This window comes from Sceloporus occidentalis, unplaced genomic scaffold (assembly GCF_023333645.1).
Source record: "Sceloporus occidentalis isolate IW3139 unplaced genomic scaffold, rSceOcc1.0.p SCAF_285, whole genome shotgun sequence".
Lineage (NCBI taxonomy): Eukaryota > Metazoa > Chordata > Lepidosauria > Squamata > Phrynosomatidae > Sceloporus > Sceloporus occidentalis.
In genome coordinates, this window is record NW_028317265.1 from 307,047 (window position 1) to 330,642 (window position 23,596).

General features: G+C 42.4%; 1 protein-coding gene across 1 annotated transcript in view; it reads left to right on the top strand.

Annotated features, from left to right (window-relative positions):
- LOC149275465 (xaa-Pro aminopeptidase 3-like) overlaps positions 1-23,596 on the top strand; it is a 166,753-nt gene that overhangs the window by 49,011 nt on the left and 94,146 nt on the right. The window contains exons 7-8 of the mRNA XM_089504704.1: positions 15,710-15,772; positions 16,501-16,614. Coding sequence (XP_089360830.1) covers positions 15,710-15,772; positions 16,501-16,614 — 177 coding nt within the window. The remainder of the gene's footprint in view (positions 1-15,709; positions 15,773-16,500; positions 16,615-23,596) is intronic.

Below are 23,596 nucleotides of genomic sequence, written 5' to 3' on the forward strand. Positions count from 1 at the left end.
CTGGTCTATTTTACAGAAGGATCCAGATTTAAATAGGATCCTGTCTAGTGAACCCAGGCAGAGTGGTGTATGGGGGTGTAATGAATTTCAGGGAGGCAGAATGGCATATCTGGGGGAGTTAGAGTGGTGTATAGGGGCAGGTAGAGTGGTGTATGGGGGGTATAATGAATTTCAGAGTGGCATATCTGGGGGAGGCAGAGTGGTGAATCAGGGAGTATAATGCATTTATGGGGCGGAGTGGCATATCAGGGTGCACAGTGGCATATAGGGAGGTATAAGGCATAAATGGGGGAGAGTGGCATATTGGAAGTTATAAGGCATATAGGGGGTATAAGGCATATCGGGGGCACAGTGGCATATCAGGGGGCATCTCTGGCATATAGGAGGTATAAGGCATATCTGGAGGCAGAGTGGCAAGCTGGAGGTCAGATGTGCATAACTGGGGGCAGTTTGGTAAATAAAAGAAAATATAAACAAGGCTTTTTTTCTCATAGTTTTTATTAAATATGAAAAATAGTTAACATATGAATTAATATTTACTAATAACTTTGTATTAAAACCTAGTTTGAGAAACACTGTGTTTGGGTTCTTGTAGCTTTTATTATTATGTCAGTAAAATAAGAAGGTGAATAGAGAAAGAGAGGCCATTACAATAAAGAGATGAAAGTGTAAATTTTACGTTTTTTTATTACATTATTTTAAATTTAGAAAAATTGCATTTTTTTTATCCGATTAATCGATTAATCTAAAAAAATAATCGGCCAACTAATCGATTATTAAAATAATCGTTAGTTGCAGCCCTACATTAATTTATGTTGCACTATTATTTGTTTATTTTATCTTTTATGTACATCCCAGATTCTGATCGTCTTTAACCCCAAAGGTGTAAGCTATATCTCCTTATTTGCTTATTCGCTCCACTCACTGTGGTGGGTTACACCACCTCTATTCTCTTTTGCATTATTGTTTTTGTGTGGGACAGCAGGATTCCCACAGAGTGTTTGTAGCGATTTGTACACATCTTAGACCCTGCCTTTTTACTCTGTTTATACCCTACACTGAGTCTCGTGCTCCCTTAGCCTGGGACAACACACTCTTTCCCCAGTTTCCCAGTCAGTGGAGGTAGTTGATCTGACTATCCAGCTCCGTGACAATTTGTAAGCCGAACCATTTCAATTTGAAGTCTCTGGTTTCTTTTCTGGGATACATCATACAGAGTGGCATATAGGGGGTATAAGGCATATATGGGGGGACAGATGTGCATAACTGCAGGTTGGCAAATAAAAGGAAATAAAAACAAGAAATGCATTTGTCTTTGCCATTCCAGGTAAGGCAGGAAACTCTATAAAAGAGACTGGGGAGATCCTTCCTCCCCAGTGTTGTTTCCTGCCCTACTCAGGTAGGAGACTGTAGCTTCGCTCCTTACCTTTTTTATTTTCTTGGTGCCCCGGGGGGTTTCCTTTTCATGTTTCCCAGCAGAGGTCCTGTAGCGGATCCAGGGAACTGTTGCTGCCGCGGTTGCAGCAGTACCGCGATGTACGCCGTTTTGTTTCATACAAGGCTGTTCCTCGTTCGGCGCTGGCCACAGCCCAGGTGGCTCCCTGGGATAAGCCAATAGGCACCGGGCACCTTCTGCCGCTCAGGAGGAGTGGAGCACTGTAGGACAGCAGTTGTACCTGTAGATTCTGTTGCTCGCGCCACTCTGTCAGCGCTTCCGGGTTTTTCACATCGCGCGTCACTTCCAGCGCACGGATCAGGTCACGGAACGTTAATTGAAGCAAGGGCCTTCCGGAAATGGCGTACTTCTGGTCCTGTACACTTAATGCCCTTTAAAGACGCCGATATGGGTTAAATCTCTCCTTGTTCTCTGCTGTCCCTGTTAGTGCCTTAGGACCTTGGTGCCCTTGCTAAAGTATGTGCTGGCTCTCTCTTAAAGTGTAAGTTTTTGGTTTTTTTTAGGGATGCATTGATACCGGTATCGGTGCCGATACACAGCAGTACAAGTACTCGTGCAAACTGCTCAGATGCCAAAACCGATACCCTGCCTGCAGGGCGGGCCGGTAGGTCCGTGGGCCGGGCGGCCGGCAGACCGACATTCAAAACAGCTGCTGAGGGGCTGCGAGCTGGATTGAAAGCCGCTTCCTGCAGCCGCTGGCGCCTAATGATATTAAAGGGGCTGGCGTGCACGCAGCACCCAATGGCCGTTCCTCAGCACTTCGTCCCACGTCTTAAAAGGGGTGGGACAAAGAGTTGAGGCAAGGCCATTGGGCGGTGCGTGCACGCCAGCCCCTTTTAATTTCATGAACGGCCTCCACCCGCTGCCCCACCAGACACCAGGGAGTCAGAAGCAGTGGTAGGTCAGGGGGGAGTGTTATATGGGGGCAAAAGGCTTTTCAGGAGGCAGAGTGCTCCATGATATGCCTTTTAACCCCCTTTATGCCACTCTGCCTCAAGATATGCCTTATACCCCCCTATATGCCACTCTGTCCCATGATATGTCCCAGAGTGCATATAGGGGGTTAAAAGGCATATCACGGGGCAGAGTGGCATATAGGGGGTATAAGGCATTTTTGGGGGCAGAGTGGCAAGCCTGGGGCAGATGTGCATAACTGGGGGGGCAGGTTGGCAAATGGATATAAAAACAAATTTTTCAATCATAGCTTTTATTAAATATGAAAAAATAGTTTACATGAATTAATAAAGAAAAAAAAGTTTCTTACAAGAATATCGTGAAGAATAATGTGATCACTGTTTTGTTCCATTGAATAAAATGGCACTTTTTCATCTAAATATTTTTGCAGTAGCAAATGTTTTGATTCCATTATGCCTGATGTATTTAATTTATTAGGGCCTTTTAACACTTGTGCTTTCTGGCATTTTAATACAAATAATGTGATAAAAATAATGTTTTATAGTTATTTGTATGGCAAATAGTGTGACTCGGGTATGTATTAGGGGTGCTTGTGGGTTTAAGAGCTCGACCGCAAGATAAACTATATGGGGCTGGTCTCCAAATGTTTCCAGGGCTGCTTTTCATTCCCAGTCCGGCTCTGCCTGCCTGAATTGTCTGCTCGCCACCCAGCTCCTATACCAATGCTGATTCACTGACTGATCCCAGCCACTATTAAAGTTCGGATTTCGGCAGTTTTCTAGATTACAACTTGGCTCTCCATCTCTGGATCGCAAGATTTTCCAAAGGAATGTGCAGACTCTGTCCTAGGTTCCATTTGTCAGTGCCGCCATGGGATCTCAATCTCGTCTTAACTCAACTTACAGCTTTGCGTTTTGAGCCTCTAGAAGAAACTTCACTTAAGCTTCTCACCTACAAGGTTGTCCTCCTGGCAGTAGCGTACCTAGTGGGGTGCGGGCGGTCCGCACCGGGTGCCGCTCATCAGGGGGGTGCCAACTTGCCGGCACCCCTCCAGAGATGGACAGTAATGTCCGCCGCTGGAGGAGAAGGCTCGCAAGGGAGCGGCATCGGAGGTCTTTAACAGACCTCCGGCTCCCTTGAGTGATTTTAAGCCGGTTTGTTGTCAGATCCCGGCGCACAACACTGAAGCCGCGCCCACCGCCGTCCGTGCCCTCTGAACCGGAAGAAGACAAGAAGAGGAGCGAAGAGGAAGAAAAGGAGCTGACTGCTGTAAGAAGAAAAAAGGAAAGGTAAGAAATCATTCAGTGAGAGTGGATTGGTATGTGTGGAATCTGTGGATTGGTATGTGTGGATTTGTATGTGTGGAATCTGTGGATTGGTAAGTGTGGATTGGTAAGTGTGGATTGGTAAGTGTGGATTGGTAAGTGTGGTAAGTGTGGATTGGTATGTGTGGAATCTGTGGATTGGTATGCGTGGAATCTGTGGATTGGTAAGTGTGGAGTGGTATGTGTGGAATCTGTAGATTGGTATGTGTGGATTGGTAAGTGTGTGAGAGTGATGGGTGTTATGCTGTACCATTTCCAATGTCTTTTTCATTATATAATTATGCTCTAAAGTACATCATAACTCCCATCACTCTATGTAACAACATACAGTGGCAGAGCTGGGAGACAGAGGCCTTGCACCCCCACCGCAGGACTCCTGAAAGGTAAGTGAACTTCAAAGGGGGGAGAGGGTAGATAGTTAGGAGGGGGTAGATAGGGAGAAGGGAGTGAGAAGGGGTAGATAGGGAGAAAGGAGGGTAGCAAGAATATTGAAATAAAGAGTCAGAATGAGACAGCGAAAATGAATGGATTAATGTGTGGATGAATTGTGTGAATGAGTGAGAGAATTAATGAATATGTGAGAATGCATCAATGAATATGTGTAATCAATTTGTGTGAAAGAATAAATGATTGTGTGAATGAAAGTGAATTAGTGAGTGACTGTAAAAGTGTTTGTGTTAATCATAGGTGTATAGTTTTGTCAAAGAGGCAAAGATGGTATAAGCAGGGTGTTTATGGGAAAAAGATGGCACAGGTAGCGTGGTTATGGGACAAAGATGGCGTACACTCGGCCGTTTGGGAACAATGCTGACTCATGCTGGGCTGTTTGGGGGCAAAGATGGCAAAGTCCTATGTGTGTGTAATTTGGGTGCTGGTCAGGTTCTATGTGGGCAATGTGGACGCTGTTTTTTTTTTTGAGGGTTATTAAAGAAAGCACTATTATATGTTCAGTAAATGTTATTTAAACGTATTTATTTTGCTTATAAGTTATTAATTTATTTTTTCAGATTTCTTGTTGTTTACAGTTGACATACAGTTTACAAATTGGTGCAATAAATATTCTTGCCAACATAATTTTGTAGATGTCTTTACATTTGGGGGGGGGTGCCAGTTACAGGATCCGCCCCGGGTGCCAAATACTCTAGGTACGCCCCTGCCTCCTGGTGGCCCTCACTTTCGTTAGGAGGGTGCTCCAGGCTCTTTCAAGGGTGGAGACCTTTCTCAGAATTCTTCGTTTGCCACCTCAGTTTCTTCCGAAGGTGGTCTCCAGTTTTCACTCAGATCAGGATATCATTCTACCAGACTTCTGTCCGGACCCTTAAAAATCCCAAGGAAGTGGAGCTCCACTCTCTAGACCTGCGGAGATGTATCCTGATTTACCTGTGTTGCACGCACTCATGGAAGAAGTCAAATTCTCTCTTCCTGTCTTTTGCTCGGACCCGTAAGGGAATGTTGGTATCCAAAGCTTCTAGAGCCCGCTGGCTAAAAGACACCATCACTGAATGTTACATCTCTGTGGGATGAGCACCTCCCTCCGGACTGAAGGCACAGTCGACTAGATCCGTCTTGACCTCTTGGGCAGAACTCTCCAGCATGGACCCTTCTCTTAAATGCAAGGCAGCAATTCATACCTTTGTCAGGCACTTCAGGCTGAATCTCCATACCTTGGAAAAATCACAATTTGGTCGACGTGTTCTTCAGACTGGAATCCTTCCCTCCCTATCTTGCTAATTCTTCACCTGTGCCACCTGGAATGGCAAGGAAATTGAGAATTCTTACCTGGGAATTCTTTTAGCTCACACCCGTTAGTTACCTTTGTTGACTTGTTTTTTGTCTGAGTCTGTCTTTTTAACCACACTGGGGAGGAAAGGGGAGGTCTTCTTTTTTAATGGAGTTTCCTGCCCTACTTGGTAGGCGGAGCCTTCTTCACCTGTGCCACCTTGGAAATGGACAAGGAAAAGGAACTCCCTGGTAAGAATTCAGGAACGAACAAAGCGTATGCATCACACCCCTCTGGACATCCGAATGCTCATTGCATGCAAGATACCGGTACCAGACACTTTTGGATGTCGGAACTAGAACCAGACTTCATCATATCCTGTGTTCCATGTACTACCAACAAAGCATCCCATCCCTGACAGATTTCTTCAACTGCTCCCGGTTCCTGTTTTTCCTTGGACACTCTTGACCATGGACTTTATTGTGGAAATGCCCCATCGGAGGGAAATAGTATTTTTGGTTCTGGTGGATCACTTCTCTAAGATGGCTCATTTTGTACCCCTACGAAGCTAACCTCCACTCCTATCAGTCTTTCACAGTCTTCGGGTGCAAATTGGCTAATCGTGACAGTCGTTCCAAAGCATATTGCCCCCTTTCGTGTCCTGTGTCGAATTAACTTGTGGCTTATGCCTCCTTTCCTCAGATACCTTGTGTGCTTCATATTTTGTTACTTAAACCCCTCAATTGTAACAGATTCAGGAAAAGAAATAATCAAACCCAAACCTTTCAAAATAGACTCTCATCTGAAATATGAAGTACAAACCGTGTTGGATTCTGAGAAAGTCAGGAATACCATCTACTTAGTACACTGGAAGGTATATGGTCCTGAGGAAAGGTCATGGGTCCTTTCCAGTAAACTGTATGTCCTGGCTCTGTTAAGGAAACTCCATGCAGACCATCAGGACAAACCAGGAAAATGTCAACCTTTGGCTTGCCCTCGAGGGAGAGGTAATGCCATGTTGTCAGAACTCGTTGCTGGCAGGCAACCCCCTGTCTGCCGGCGCGGAAGTCCCGAGTGGTGTATGTTTACCCAAATCCAGACCGTTGTGGGTTCACAGCCATCCGTGCCTCCCCGTCCGAGGGGGAGGCACTGCTAGGACCTGGCTTGCCTCACTATTCTTCTGGATAAAACAGAACAAATTCTGGGGATACAGCTTTAAAAATACTCTGTAAAAAGAATAAAAATTCTTCTGCCTAGTGATTTTGTGTATCATAACTGGCTTGTCTGGCTAATTGCACTGTGACCTCTGACTACCCATTTAGTGTACCGAACCTGGTTGCATCTGACAATTCATTCTGTATTACCCCCTGGCATGTTGTATCCTCCACCTGTGATTCCAGCCTGCGGTTTAGGTGTATAGATTTCTGGATCTGTCTGTGTATTGCTTATTACACTCAATACCGAACTTAACCTGCCTAAACCTGAGCCTCCGCACTTTTGGGATCATCTAAGTCCCTTTTGTGCTCATTTGGTGACAGCTGAAGTGACACTATTATTCTGAAGTGTCTAGCAGTAATAACAGCTCAGCCACAAAGTGGCAGACCATGTACACCCACAGAGTGGGATTGCTGAAGTGCATAGCATGTAAAAATTGCCTGTTATCTGTAGCATCACTAACTACAGAATTCCAAACAGTCTCTGGAAGCAAAACCAGCAAGTGCACATGTGTCAGAAGTCTCTTTTGCTCTCAAATCGTCTAGCCTTTACATTACACAAACATATGGATCCGCGGGGTCGATACCTCATATTGGTCTGTGAAATTAATTCTGTAACTTATACCATAGCATCTTTTTATTCTCCCAACTCGGCTCAAACCATTTTTTTTTCACATGTTTCTTAGAAAGGTGGATAACTGCAAACAAGGGAGGGTAGTCCTGTGTGGTGACCTTAACACTGCCCTTTCTCCCCCAATAGGACAGTACAACACATCATTGCACTACTTACAAAAAAAACAGAAGCTTAAGCTTGGGTCAGATATGTCCTTGATACACTCTTACCAACTTTTTGATACATGGAGGGTTTTACACCCGTCTGAGAAAGATTACACTTTTTTCTGCCCCACACAATACTTATTCCCACATAGACTACATTCTTCTCGATTAAATTTACACTTCGATCTGTATCAGCCTGTACTATAGGATTCATCTCCTGGTCCGACTATGCCCCTGTGTTCCTCTCCCTCAAATCTGAATTCCCATTTGTGGGAAAGGGTACTTGGCGTCTAAACGACACCCTTTTGCTCAATGACGATCACAAGACACAGATCCAATCACACCTGACTACTTTCAAGATAACGCACTCCCTGAGACCCCAGTTGAAACCTTATGGAACGCACACAAAGCGGTTATTAGAGGCAGGCTCATTAGTCTGGCCTCCCATGTTAAAAAGCAACACACTGACTCGAAACTTCTTTTGCTTCGCAAACTATATGACCTTAACTTGCTTAATAAGTCGCACACGACTGATCCTCTCACATGTGAAATTAAACATATTAAACTGCAACTGTCAGAACTTAATTCACAAAACACAGCCCATATGCTGCTGAAACTAAAACAATAATTCTATGCTAAGCTGATACGCTTTTAGCCTGTAAACTCCGACATGTCTCAGCTGTATCTAGACCGCATCACATTACATCCCGCACTGGACAAAACATTAGCAATCCTTCTCAAATGACGGAAATTTGGCAACTTACTACTCTACACCCTATAATTTACGACAAGACACCTGCTTACATCAACCCACGCAGACATTGAATCATACCTCTCACCAATCCCTTTACCAATAAACTGATCGTCATGATTAAGTCTCTGTGAGTTCTGCTTGGCTTTTGCAGTTGCATTTAGCTTGGACACACAAGCGAATCCTGAGCTGGGGCGAATCTCCTAAGTGACATCTCTAAGTGAGGAGTTACAAGCAAAGAAGGAGTTAAAAAGCAAGAAGGAGGGTAAAGTATAAATCCTTGTGATTCCATATATTTATATATATATATATTGCACCTTACTGTCTGTTTTTGCCAGTTATTTGAGCTATCCCCATTGCCAAGATGTCCTCCATGTTTGACAATGCGGTCAGGTGTACATCTTGCTCAATGTATGCAATCCTTGATCAGCGCTTCGAGGGTACATATTGCTGTGCGAGATGTGTGCGGGTTGCTCATTTGGAAGCACAAATCCTGAGTCTAGAGGAGCAACTGGCAACACTGAGATCTATTGACAACTTGGAGAGGAGTCTGCTGCTCACTGAGCAAGCTCTCTCGGGGGTAGAGGTGGGGGAGGATAGCGGGATGGAGGTACAGGACAGTCAGGCAACTAGCTGGGTTACAGTTAGAAGGCGGGGTAGGGGGAAAAGCGCCAGGGAGGCTAGTCCTGATCTAGCACACCCCAACAAGTTTGCCCGGTTGGCAGATGAGGGGGATGTTAGTTCAGAGTTAGCAGTACTGCAGCAAGTCACTGCCTCTGACCACCAGAGGGGTGTCTGCTCCAGTAAGGAGGGAAGGAGGAGCGCAGGGCAGGCCAGACAGGTGCTGGTAGTGGGGGACTCAATTATTAGGGGGACAGACAGGGCGGTCTGTCACAAAGACCGGGATCGCCGAACAGTGTGTTGTCTGCCTGGCGCTCGCGTTCGGCACATCGCGGATCGGGTTGACAGATTACTGGGGGGGGGGGCTGGAGAAGACCCAGCAGTCATGGTGCACATTGGCACCAATGACAAAGTGAGAGGTAGGCGGAGTGTCCTTAAAAATGATTTCAGGGACTTAGGTAGCAAGCTTAAGGCAAGGACCTCCAAGGTAGTATTTTCTGAAATATTACCTGTACCACGTGCCACACCAGAGAGGCAGCGGGAGATTAGGGAGCTAAACAAGTGGCTCAGAAGCTGGTGTAGGAAGGAGGGGTTTGGGTTCATGGAGAACTGGGCCGACTTCTCTGTCGGATACAGGCTCTACGGTAGGGACGGGCTGCACCTCAATGGGGAGGGTGCAGCTGTGCTCGGGGAGAAGATGGCCAGAAGGGTGGAGGAGTGTTTAAACTAGGTAAAGGGGGAGGGAAACTACAATATAGAAGGGGAAGATAGTGTAGATAGAAAGCTGGGGCTTATAAATGTACCTGGGGGTGGAGCGGAGGGAGGGGTTAGAATAGTCATTAGGGATAGGCTTCATAGGGAAAAAAACCATACACCTCTAAATTGTATGCTTACTAATGCCAGAAGTCTGACCAATAAAACTGACGAACTGGAGTTAATAATGTCTGAAGAAAACTATGACATAGTGGGTATAACAGAGACATGGTTGGATGATAGCTATGACTGGGCGGTTAACATACAGGGTTATAGTCTATTCAGGAAGGATCGAAAAAAACGAAAAGGGGGAGGAGTTTGCCTTTATGTAAAGTCCAGCCTAAAGGCCACACTGCGGGAGAATATATGTGAGGGAAATGATAATGTGGAGTCATTATGGGTAGAAATATATGGAAAGAAAAATAATAAAATACTGATCGGGGTTTGCTATAAGCCACCAAATATAATGGAAGCAGCAGAAGATCAATTATTAAAGCAAATAAACAAGGCAGCAAATCACAATGAGGTGGTTATTATGGGGGACTTTAACTATCCCGACATAAACTGGGAAACAGAGACCTGTGAATCTCATAAAGGAAACCGGTTTCTGACTATAAGTAAGGATAATTATCTGTCCCAAATGGTACAGGACCCGACCAGAGGGGGCGCCCTACTGGACTTAATATTAACCAACAGACCTGACAGAGTAACTAATGTGCAGGTCAGGGGGCATCTAGGAAATAGTGATCACAATATGATACATTATAACTTGTCCTTCAATAAGGGAACTCTTAGAGGAGCCACAAGAACCATGAACTTTAGGAAGGCAAAGTTTGATCAACTAAGAGAAGCCCTTAACACTGTAAATTGGGAAAATGTCCTCAAAAACGAGTACAGACACTCAGTGGGAGATTTTTAAGGATATCTTAAATTCTCACTGTGAAAGGTACATACCGTATGGGAATAAAAGAGTCAGGAACAAGAGAAAACCAATGTGGATAAATAAAAATGTAAAGGGGGTAATAAATGGCAAAAAAAAGGCATTTAAGCTACTAAAACAGGAAGGCAGTGAGGAAGCACTAAAAAGCTATCGGGGAAAAAATATGTAAAAATCAGATAAAAGCAGCAAAAGTGGAGACAGAAAGACTCATTGCCAAAGAGAGTAAGACAAACCCCAAAATGTTCTTTAACTATATAAATAGTAAAAAGTAATGAGGGAGAAGTTATAGACGGGGATCAGGAAAAAGCTAATCTATTAAATATATTCTTCTCTGCTGTATTCACAGAGGAAAATGAAATGCCAGGTAATATACAGCAGGATGAGATAACTGCCCCAGTACATGTCGCCTGTCTAACCCAGGAAGAAGTGCAGTGCCGCCTAAAAAAAATCAAAATAGACAAATCACCAGGTTCAGATGGCATTCACCCCCGCGTTCTAAGGGAGTTAAGTAATGTAATAGACAGACCCCTATTTCTAATATTCAAGGACTCTATAGTGACAGGGTCTGTTCCCCAGGACTGGCGCATAGCAAATGTTGTGCCAATATTCAAAAAGGGGACAAAAAGTGACCCGGGGAATTATAGGCCTGTTAGTTTAACTTCTGTTGTGTGTAAACTGTTTGAGGGTTTCCTAAGAGATGCTATTTTGGAGTATCTCAATGAAAATAAGTGTATGACTCCATATCAGCATGGGTTTACAAGGGATCGGTCCTGTCAAACTAACCTGATCAGCTTTTATGAGGAGGTGAGCTCAAGACTGGATCGGGGTGAATCGCTGGATGTCGTATATCTTGATTTTTCCAAAGCATTTGATACGGTGCCACATAAAAGGCTGGTACATAAAATGAGAATGCTTGGGCTGGGGGAGAATGTGTGTATGTGGGTAAGTAACTGGCTCAGTGATAGGAAACAGAGGGTGGTTATTAATGGTACGTACTCTGAGTGGGTTACTGTTGCTAGTGGGGTACCACAGGGGTCAGTTTTGGGTCCTATTCTTTTTAATATATTTATTAATGACCTTGTAGAGGGATTGTATAGTAAAGTATCAATCTTTGCAGACGATACTAAGCTCTGTAACGTGGTTAACACAATAGAGGACAGTGCACGATTACAAATGGATCTGCATAGGTTGGAGGCTTGGGCTGGGATGTGGCAGATGAGGTTCAACACAGATAAATGTAAGGTTATGCACATGGGGAAGAAAAATCCAGGCTGGGAATATGTATTAAATGGGAAAACACTGGGGACGACTGACATGGAAAAGGACTTAGGAGTTTGAGTTAACAGTAAATTTACCTGTAGCGACCAGTGTCAGGCAGCTGCTGCTAAGGCAAATAAAATCATGGGGTGCATCAAAAGGGGCATAGATGCCCACGACAAGGAAATAATTCTACCACTGTACAAGTCACTAGTCAGACCACACATGGAATACTGTGTACAGTACTGGGCACCAGTGTACAAGAAAGATATAGTGGAGCTGGAGAGGGTTCAAAGACGGGCAACCAGAGTAATAAGGGGAATGGGAGGACTACAGTACCCAGAAAGATTATCAGAATTAGGGTTATTTAGTTTGGAAAAAAGACGGCTTAGGGGGGATTTAATAACTATGTATAAATATATAAGGGGACAGTACAGAGATCACTCCCAGGACCTATTTATACCCAGGACTGTATCTATAACAAGGGGACATCCTCTACGGTTGGAGGAAAGAAGGTTTCTACACCAGCACAGACGGGGGTTCTTTACAGTAAGAGCGGTGAGATTATGGAACTCTCTGCCAGAGGAAGTGGTTATGGCAAACTCAATAAAAGAGTTCAAAAGGAGCCTGGACGTGTTTCTTGAAAGCAATAATATTACAAGTTATGGATATTAGATTAATAGGGACAGAACGTTGATCCAGGGATTTATTCTGATTGCCATATTTGGAGTCGGGAAGGAATTTTCCCCCTGGTATGGGGCAATTGGCATCTGCTTCATAAAGGTTTTTTTGCCTTCCTCTGGATCAACACAGTAGGGACACAATATGTATATAGGTTGAACTTGATGGACTTTGGTCTTTTTTCAACCTTATGAACTATGTTACTATGTTACTATGACTCCTTAGAATCTATAGAACTACGCGAGGTAGAGAGGGAAAAAGAATTCGGCCCCGGGTCCAGATGGTTACACTATCACTTATTACCGCACCTTCTTACCCACACTGGGCCCTCACTTACTCTCTCTGTTGCATTCCTACACGTCATCCGGCACTATTGCCTCACAGAATCTTAAAGCCATAATGGTAGTTACCATACCGAAACCGGGTAAACCGACAGATGTTTATTCTAACTACAGACCTATTTCCCTACTAAACAATGACATTAAGATATATGCCTAACCTGCTGAACTCGATTCAACATTTTTTTGAGTCCTTCACTAAATTGAAGAGCAGCTCAAGGATGGCAGCCCGGACCAGGGTCGTTCCTAGACTTAGGGGCGGCCTGGGAGTCCTTCACATCCCATCTTACCATCACGCCTGTATCCTCTCTCATGCTTTATCGTTTTATGCATGCGCCAACCCCCCGACTTGGATATATCATGAGAACGCCTTACTCTCTCCATATACGTTAGATCAACTCCTCTGGGTGCCAAGACAGTTACGCCCCTCCTTGCCTGCTTTACCTCCAACTACCTCCTATATCTTTATATGGAGTGCCATGTCTAAATATCCAGATCCGAGATATCCAGATCCGAGTTTTGCTCTCCATTACACAGCTGCTTCGTTATGTCCAATGTGTAAGATTTATTTTCTGTGCTAATACTACAGTGTACACGGACCCTATGGATTGTCGTCCTTTTGTCAGCAATGCTGTATGAAATGTTACTTTATATATCTATACTTCTAATCTGTGTCATATGCTATGATGCACTGTTATAATGTTGTATGGCAATTTACTGTAACAATACTGTGCTACAATCTCGGATCTCAATAAAATTGTATTTAAAAAAAAAAAAATTACAATGGCAGCTGCACACAAGCTGAAGATTATTATGCAAAAGGGGAACTATTGGCTGAAGTTGTGTAGAATCTACTGTATTTGCTCGATTATAAGACAAGGTTTGACCATGAGACTAAGATCCAGATCCCCCACAGCGCTGCAGGGGACCTGGATCCTCCTGACTCCCCACCACCACTTACCGGTGCTTCGGAGTCCCTGGTGTGTAGCCGGGGAAGCGTGTAGACGTCTACGTGATTCGCTTCCGCTGCTGCTGCTTACCGCTCCTCCTTCTGGCTGCAGTTGAAGTTGCCTACGCGAATCGCGTAGACGTCTACACGCTGCCCGGACAACTCACCGGGAGTCAGAAGCACCGGTGAGTTTAGGGGGGGAGTGTTAAATGGGGGCATAAAGCATTTCTGTAGGCAGAGTGCTCTATGAAATGCCTTTTAACCCCCTTAATACCACTCTGCCTCCAGAAATGCCTTTTAACCCTCTATACGCCACTCTGCCTCCTGAGATGCCTTATTCCTCCCTATATGCCACTCTGTGCTATAATATGCCTTTTAACCCCCTATATATATGCCAGAGTGGAATATTGGGATATAAGGCATTTCTGGGGCAGAGTGGCAAGCCTGGGGGCAGATGTGCATAACTGGGGGGGCAGGTTGGAAAATAAAAGGAAATAAAAACAAAATATTTTTCTCAATCATAGCTTTTATTAAAAAAAAATAGTTTACATGAATTAACATTTACTGGTAGTCTTATATTCAGGCTTTTTCTTTTTTCCTAAATTAATATTCAGATTTTGGGGGGTCGTCTTATAATCGAGCAAATACGGTACTTTGTTTTATGGAGGGGCTATTTTGTTTTAGGGTTTGGGCTACTTAGTTTCCGTTATTGATGATGATAATGTTACAACATAAAAAGACATTTTAGACAATTGTATGTTTCCAACATTGTGGCATTAGCTTGGCATGGTCCATAAAGACAGGGTTTGATGAGTTTGATGTGGAGGAACATGAGTGACACAGAACACTGACTTTGTCCCCAATGAACACATTTGGGACACAACGTTTCAAGCTAGACCTTCTCCTCTAATATTAGTGGATTTTCTTCTGGGTGAGTGGACGCTAATTCCCACAAACTCCTAACTCTTGTTAGAAAGCCTTTCAAAGGGAGGCTATTATATCTGTAAGGGGGGGCACCTACATAGTAATGACCATGGTTTTGGAATGAGATGTTCCATGAGCTCATATACAGCATATGGACAAAAGTATTGGGACACCTGATCATTAAACCAACAGAGACCTTTATCACATTGCATTCTAAATGCATATACATTAATATGTAGTTAGCCCCCCTCAAGTCATGCTGAAATAGACATTGACCTTCCCCAAACTGTTCCTGCAAAGTCAGAAGCATTGTCCGAAATGTGTCCCCTTCATCCTAGTAAAAATGTCAAATGAACAAGAAGTCAACGAGAAGAGTTTTGATCATCTAATCCAAATAGTGAAATCTATTTTTTTTGCGCTTTACACTGAAGGACTGAAGTTTTTTTTTCACTTATGCTATCATGTTTTCAATCATAATTTCCTCCCCTCTTATATAGTTTAACCACTCATAAATAGTTTTTTCAACCATACACAAATATATAAACCATTTCAGCATGTCATATGTAATAAAAATCTGTAGATCCATGAAATCTTCCACTTTACATTTTCACAATGGTAACCGTGCAAGATGGCTATTAGAAAAGAGCTGGTTGCCATCCACCTATCACCTCTTGCTACAGCCCCCAGTACAGGTAACCTGATTTGGACACCTGAAATGTTCAGTATGAAAACATGGACAATTATGGAATGCTAAATATATTTGGTATCCATAATGGTATGAAATGGCTATAGAATATGCAGAAAAAATATACACTAACTGTAGTATTTTAATTGAAAAAAAAATGTAAATTGTTCTAGTGTTTCAATAAATTCCAAGTATCCCTTATGTTAATCTTGCCCTGTTTTTGTGTTTGGATTCTGTATCTTAAGATGCATTGCTTAAAGTTGTATGCACATTATCTTTATATTTAGAAAATCACACTTATCCCATAGGCCAGTAGTTTTTAATGCAAATAATGTGTGTGTGGCTGACCTTTTGAAGCTTAATGTTAAAATCATGATCTTATTGGTGTATTCCTGTCCTCTAGGCATTCATAGAGACTATGCATGGCAGTAAGGCTCCTGTGGATGAATCATTTATATATTCCAAGGTGAGGTGGACAGAGATCCTGTCAACAAATAATTGGGCTGACTATGGGGTCTATACCAAAGCGTTAAAGTTGCCCGCCAAGGTTCATTTGAATCTTGTTACTCAGGCCAACTCGCTAAAGCACAACCAAGGAATAATTTGGTAATCCACTAACGCAATAGATGTCCGTTATTATTAGAAGAACAAGTTGCATGTGTCATCCACTTGAAGTTGCCTCGCCAGTGAATATGGCCTATCTAGTTAGCTTGAACCTGATTGAGATGGCTAAAATGGAGCAACTTGTCTACTTAATAAAAAAAGAAAAAAACTGCAACTTCTTTTTTAATGAAATTCATAAAAAAGACAAAACTGAAGCAAATCTAATTTCAGCTTTTTTTTTTTAATTTTTTTAAATGTATTTATTTACTAAGGCCCTTCCTAATGATTAATAGAATATATTTAACCTACAAACTCCTGTCAACTTATTGTAACTATATAAACCCCAATAATATTTTTTATTTTTTGTTTCTACCTTTTAAGGACATGTTAAAATGAGTGTTTGCTGCAATTAGAGACATATGAAGGTAGTGGTCTGTTACGTTCTAAATTTGTTTTGCGATCAGTGTAGGGTCTTATTGTTGTAATGTAATTGAATATACAGTCTGTTGTAGTTTTCTATAACTTGCTGATTTTAGTGTGTGATTTTAGTTTGCTGATTTGTGTAACGAATACATTTTTGTCCTATCACAGTTTGATTTTGAGTGCCGGTCGAGAGGTGCCAGCATTCTTGCATACCCACCTGTTGTGGCTGGAGGAAACAGATCCAATACTCTTCACTATGTAAAGAATAACCAAATAATACAGGTTAGTATGTGATTGAATGAAGCCACAACAAAATAAAATTGTGTTTATGCCTAAAAGTTTATCTTTGTTAGCAGTGGCGTCGCTACAGGGGCAATTGCCCCCCACTAGGTTATTCCTTGCCCCCCCCTGCCGAATTTGGAATCACCCAACGGATTGCCCAGGACTTTAAGTCCCGGGCAGCCTCAAGCTTTTTTTTTTTGACGTGGAGGAGAGAGAGGGGCGCCTAGCAACCTCTCACCCCCCTCAGTCTCAGTATATGACGTCATATCCGGTGCCCAGCAGTGAAGCAGCGGGCGCCGCGGCAGAACAGGAAGACGGAAGCCTCGTTCTCCAGCCGCAGATGAGTGAACTACAAAGGGGGAGAGAGTAAATATTGAATTGAAGTAAAGTGTGAATGAGTGAGATGCATTGTCTGAATGAGGGAGAGCGTGAGTTAATATGTGGATGAATTGTCTGAATGAGGGAGAGCGTGAGTTAATATGTGGATGAATTGTCTGAATGAGAGCTATGCCTGTAATTTAGGTGGTTTTAAATATACCTTTAATGCTGACTTTTTATGTGAATTCCAATTGATCTGTACCTGCAAAGCTGGGTTTGTGTGTTATTCTGTAGATCCATATCTACTATGCTATGTTTCCATTAGGGCTGAAACAACTAATCGATAATAATCGATAATGAAAATCGTCAACGATTTTAATTATCGATTAGTCGAATCGATTTTTATCGATTATAAAAAGAGGTCTTTTTCAGAGCAAATGCTCTGAAAAACTCCTCTCCTTATATAATCCGACCAGAGTGGAGTATGGGAGGAGGAGGAGGCAGAGTGGAGTATGGAAGGGGGGAGGAGGCAGAGAGGAGTATAGGAGGGGGAGGAGGCAGAGTGGAGTATGGAAGGGGGGAGGAGGCAGAGAGGAGTATAGGAGGGGGAGGAGGCAGAGTGGTGTATGGGTGAGTTATAGTGGTGTATGGGGGGTATAATGAATTTCAGGGTAGCAGAGTGGTGTATGGGGGTGTAATGAATTTCAGGGAGGCAGAATGGCATATCTGGGGGAGTTAGAGTGGTGTATAGGGGGAGATAGAGTGGTGTATGGGGGATATAATGAATTTCAGAGTGGCATATCTGGGGGAGGCAGAGTGGTGAATCAGGGAGTATAATGAATTTCAGGGTGGTGCAGGGCATTAATGGGGAGCGGAGTGGCATATCAGGGTGCACAGTGGCATATAGGGAGGTATAAGGCATAAATGGGGGCGAGTGGCATATTGTAAGTTATAAGGCATATAGGGGGTATAAGGCATATCGATATTGGGCATATCAGGGGGGCATAAGACATATCTGGGGATAAAAGGTATATCAGGGGGCTCAGTTGCATATCACTGGTATATAAGGAGTAAGGCGTATCGGGGGCACAGTGGCATATCAGGGGGCACAGTGGAATCTCTGGCATATAAGTGGTATAAGGCATATATGGGGGCAGAGTGGCAAGCTGGGGGTCAGATGTGCATAACTGCAGTTTGGTAAATAAAAGAAATTATAAACAAGGCTTTTTTCTCAGTTTTTATTAAATATGAAAAATAGTTAACATATGAATTATTATTTACTAATAACTTTGTATTAAAACCTAGTTTGAGAAACACTGTGTTTGGGTTCTTGTAGCTTTTATTATTATGTCAGTAAAATAAGAAGGTGAATAGAGAGAGGCCATTGCAATAAAGAGATGAAAGTGTAAATTGTAAGTTTTTTATTACATTATTTTAAATTTAAAAAAATTGCATATTTTTTCCGATTAATCGATTAGTTGCAGACCTAGTTTCCATACATTATTTATGTATACCTGCAAATACAGGATTTGCCTGTCTTGTTCAGTTGATTAATACCTGCAATACTGTTTCCATGTATTTATTTGATCTATACCTGCAATGCTATGTTTCATATATTATTATTGTATACCTGCAAATACAGGATTTGTATGTCTGATTCTGTTTATCTGTTATTCTGTTTTGATATATACCTTCAGTGCTGAGATCAAAAGTGAATTTCAATTGATCTATACATACAAAGCTGGGTTTGTGTGTTAATGTGTTGATCTATACCTGCTATCGGCAGCAGGGTCTAATATTTATATATATCGGCAGCAGGGTCTAATATAAGGCCCTGAAATAATTTAGTGGAAAAGTTAAGGTATTGTGTTGTTTACTCTAATATTTATTTCAAGGATTAGTCGTACTAAATTGTGGCTTCAGGCTTCCCATGTTGAATAATTAAGTATTGTATTGTCCACTAACAAAAGTATCATTCCATAGCACATTACTTTCGGCCGGCAATAATATATATATATTCCAAAAGTAGTTACCGGCACTCATGGGACTCTGGTCCAGAAAAACAGAGTTTCATGGAATTATTTAAAACAAGTCCCATGAGTGCCGGTAACTACTCTTGGAATCTATATTAAAAAATTATATGAATTACTGCTGCAGCTACTTGGCCCCGGGCAGAGAAATTAAGGTTGGTGTGCAATTGTATTCTTTAGACTTATATATCTATATATCTATATATATCTATATATCTAGATATCTATATATATATATATATATATATATATATATATATATATATGTTTTTTCAGTGGTATGATTTAATGGTGGAAATTATAAATGCCCCCCCCAGTTTGACTGTGGTATCTTGTGTGCCCCCCCCCTATATATTGTTTCTAGAGTCAAGAGTAGTCTTGCTGTATATTTTGGCTTAGGTAAACTAGGCCATGGGCAGGAGGTCTGGACAGGTGAAAAGGAGACAGCAGCCCCTCTGCCACATCCTGGTGCTTGGTGCACTTAATTTATATCTGGTGTAATGACACAACTTAACCCCTTCGTGACAGGCTGATTTTACCTTTTGTACCCTTTGGGACAATGGCCGTTTTAACATTTCTGCGCTGCTCGTGTTTAGCTGTAATTTTCTTCTTTCCCGTTTACTGAACCCACACAAGTTATATATTGTTTTTTTCAGGACAAGAAGGGCTTTCTTTAGACGGCATTGTTTTGATTGTATCATATTTACTATTAAAAAAATAATAAAATATGGTGAAAAATTTAGAAAAAAATTACTTTTTCTAACTTTTAGTTGAAAAATCTTTTACTCATCTATAAAAGGTCATGAAAAAACCTGCTAAATAGATTCTACTATTTGTCCTGAGTTTAGAAATACCCAATGTTTTTTTGCTTTTTTCTACACGTTATGGGGCAATAAGTACAGGTAGCGTTTTGCTATTTCAAAGCCATTTTTTCCAAATCTGGTAATTCTTCCCCCATGTGCCATTTCGGGTATCTTTGAAGCCAATGCAATTTACCCCATCAAATCATATATTTTTGAAAACTAGACACCCCAGGGTATTTCAAATGCTAGTATTTTAACTCTTTCCATGCACCATATCTACCACCAGCCTTTGTCAAACTTTGTGGTAGTCATTTTCTTGCATTTGTTTTTTCACACGCATTTTACTTCAGGTATGAATAAACAGGTTCTGGTATATGTCACTGTCATAAAACACCCCAATATGTGTTCAGCAACATCTCCTGAGTACAGCGATACCTCACATGAATGATTTTGCTTGGCTGTTTGGGGAGAAAAAGGGCCACATTTGGGGTATGCACATTTTTCAATGTTGAACTTTGGCGTTTGGCGATCAGCTGCCCATGCCCTATTTGGTACATCTTTGAGCCGGGCCATTTCAGTGTGCCCTATAAAGCCATATATTTTTGAAAACTAGACACCCCAGGGTATTTCAATTGCTAGTATTTTAACTCTTTGCATGCACACATTTTACCACCAGCATTTTTTCAAAGTTGCAGTAGTATTTTTGTGTGTATTTTTCCCCCACACACCTACTTTATGCATGAATTTTTAGCTCCTGGTATATGCCGCTGTCACAAAACACCACAATATGTGTTCAGCAACATCTCCTGAGTACAGTGATACCCCACATGCATGGGTTTGTCATTTTTGGGGGGAACTAAAAGGCCACATTTGGGACGTGTGCATTTTTCTAATTGGAAATTAGATGTGTGGTCATCCTTCCCCTCGTGTTAATTGGGACATTGTTGAACCCGGCCAATTCAGTTTACCCCATCAGATCATACATTTTTTAAAAGTAGACACCCCATGGGCATTTAATATGCCAGTATTTTAACTCTTTCCATGCGAGCTAATGTGCTAATTTTAGGACTTGCTCACAAAAATATATATTTTATATATATATTTTATTTTTTTTGCCTTTTTTACATTTTTTTTTTACTTTTTTTCTAATTATTATTAATTTTATTTTATTTTTTAATTTATTTTTACTAATCACACTGTGATTAGAAAGCTGGGCTCCATTGACTTGCATGGTTGAATGCAGTACCTGTATTCAACCTGCAAGTGGAGCCAGAGTTCTCTAGAGGGTCTGGAGACCATCTAGCGAACTTTTTCATCTTTATAATTTTTTTTCCCGGGCCGCCGCCATCTTGCGGATGGTCAAGATTACGTGCAGCTGCGGCTGTGACCGCTCTGGGGTAAGTGTTTGGTGTCGCTGAATGCCTCCTGATCGAGGCATTCCAGCGACACCATTTAAGTTTAGGAGGTGATCGTTGATCGCCTCCTAAACGCTTTTAAAATGGGCGTCCACCGCCATAAAATGTATGGCGGATGTTGACACCCCGGGGAGGGGCCAGACATCCGTGGCGTTGCCTCGAGGTTGACGCATTACAGCAACACTGTTTGGGTGTAGAAAGCGAACGTAGATCGCTTTCTGCACCCATTTAAACTCATGACGGTCCTGGCACGTCAATTGTCGTTAACAGTTTGTTTTCCGGTGACGTACCCGGACCGTCAATTGTCATCAAGGGGTTAAACAAGTTTAATACCTTGGTGCTGCAGAACCAACACACTGACCAGAAGTGTGTAAAAGATAATAAATAAAACAAAGAAATAAAGTGCTGTGCAAGATTTACAGACGACACCACAATATAATACTTCATTTAAGTGGATTCTTCAATAGGTTCCTCTGTTGGGAAGCCCATAGAGCCCCTTCTGGGGAATTGAGTTTCTTCTTTGTACCGGTGTAACAGAAAAGACCAGAGGAGAAAGAGTTAAAAAAAAAAATACAAATATAAAAAAAAAGTAGTAGCTTTAATATAAATAAAAAACTAGTATCTTACATATAAGAATACTTTAACCCCTTCAGTACCGGGACGTACCTGGTACTTCCTGGTTAACAGTCACCGGTAGACCGGGACGTACCAGGAACGTCTCCTCCAAAAAACGCCCCCACATCACCACAATCGCGGTGATCGTGGGGGCGCTGCTGCTGCTGTCTGCCCAGGACTCCTGGGCAGACAGCACAGCCTGTCTAAGCCCGCCCCCAAGCCCACGATCACTCCCACGGAGTGATTTTGTAGGCAGAAACGGCGATTGCAGAAAAATCTGCAATCGCGGTTTCAGCTGCCACAGGCAGCTTCAGGGAAGGGGGGGGGGGGGTTGAATGGGTCCCCACACAAGTGTGGGGACCTGATCCAACACCCCCCTGCTGCCTGATCGCTCCATGAGAGCGTCAGTGCTGCGATCGCGGCATTGAAGGGGTTAATTCCCGTTTTTAGGGGGTTCTGCTGCTGGTGGTCTGCCTGGAAGCCCAGGCAGACCAGCAACAGCAAAAACGAGCCCCCAGAAGTCCTCTGATCAGTCCTGTAGGACTAATCAGAGAGACTCCTCCCCTACAATCTCCAGTCTATTGGAGATTGTGTCCCAGAGGCAGCTTCAGGGACAGGGAGACAGGGTTCTTTGGTCTCCACATGAGTGGACCAGACCCCCCCCCTTCCTCAGTTAACCCCTACCCCCCTCTTCCTCAATTAACCCCTTCAATGCTGCGATTGTGTATGACCCCCATCGCAGCATTGCAGGGGTTAATATTAGTCCCCACAAGCTTGTGGGGACTAAATATCAATCAATGCTGTGCTTCAATGGAGCATCAGCATTGAAAGAGTTAAAAAAAAAAGTAATGTAAAAAATAATAATAATTAAAAAAAAATAATAATAATAAATAAATAAATTAATAAAATAATAATAATAATTAAAAAAAAAATAACAGCACTGACCTGAAAGTCCAGGGTGCTTCCAGGTCAAATGCTGGGCTGATCAGATCGCTCCTGGCCAATAGGAGTGATCGGATCATTATGGCAGCCCACGGATGACCCTGGTCTACAAAAAGAGAGGGGTCATCTAGGGTAATTATGAAAAAACACAAATTATTAATAAATGAAAAAATCATAATTATTACCTGATCACTTGTCGGTGACATTTTAAGTCGCTGATTATTGATCGGTCTCCCTGATTGATGTCAGCGGCCTAAACCTGTCACTTACAAGTAATCTGATGAAAAAAAATATTTAAAAAAATGTAAATGCACATGTTCCAGTTTTGCCCTCATAGCTTCCTCAAAAAATACATGAACCATGCATGTGAGGCCTTGTTGGAACCGGGGGTTGTTGGTGAACAAAATGTGGTGTTTTTTTTCCAGTGTTACACATATGCTGTGCAAGAAATAAATTGCAACATTGAAATGTATGCGTTAAAAACGCAATAAAATAATTTCCCTGTGAAGTTTGGCAGACATCAGTGAAGAAATGGCTGGCTGAAAACTGTCAAAACTACCCTAGTTGAACACCTTGACTTGTCTATTGTTCATAAATATATACTTTTATGGGGTAATTTACAGAGGGGGGGGGGCTTCCAAAATGTCCCAAATGGGATATGGGCCCAGGAAACCAATTTCTGAAAACTTGCGCATGTTCCAGTTATGGCCTCATGGCTTCCTCAAAAAATGCATGAACCATGCATGTGAGGCCTTGTTGGAACCGGGGGGTGTTGGTGAACAAAATGTGTTGCTTTCTTCCACTGTTGCACATATGCTGTGCAAGAAATACATTTTAACATTGAAATGTATTTGTTAAA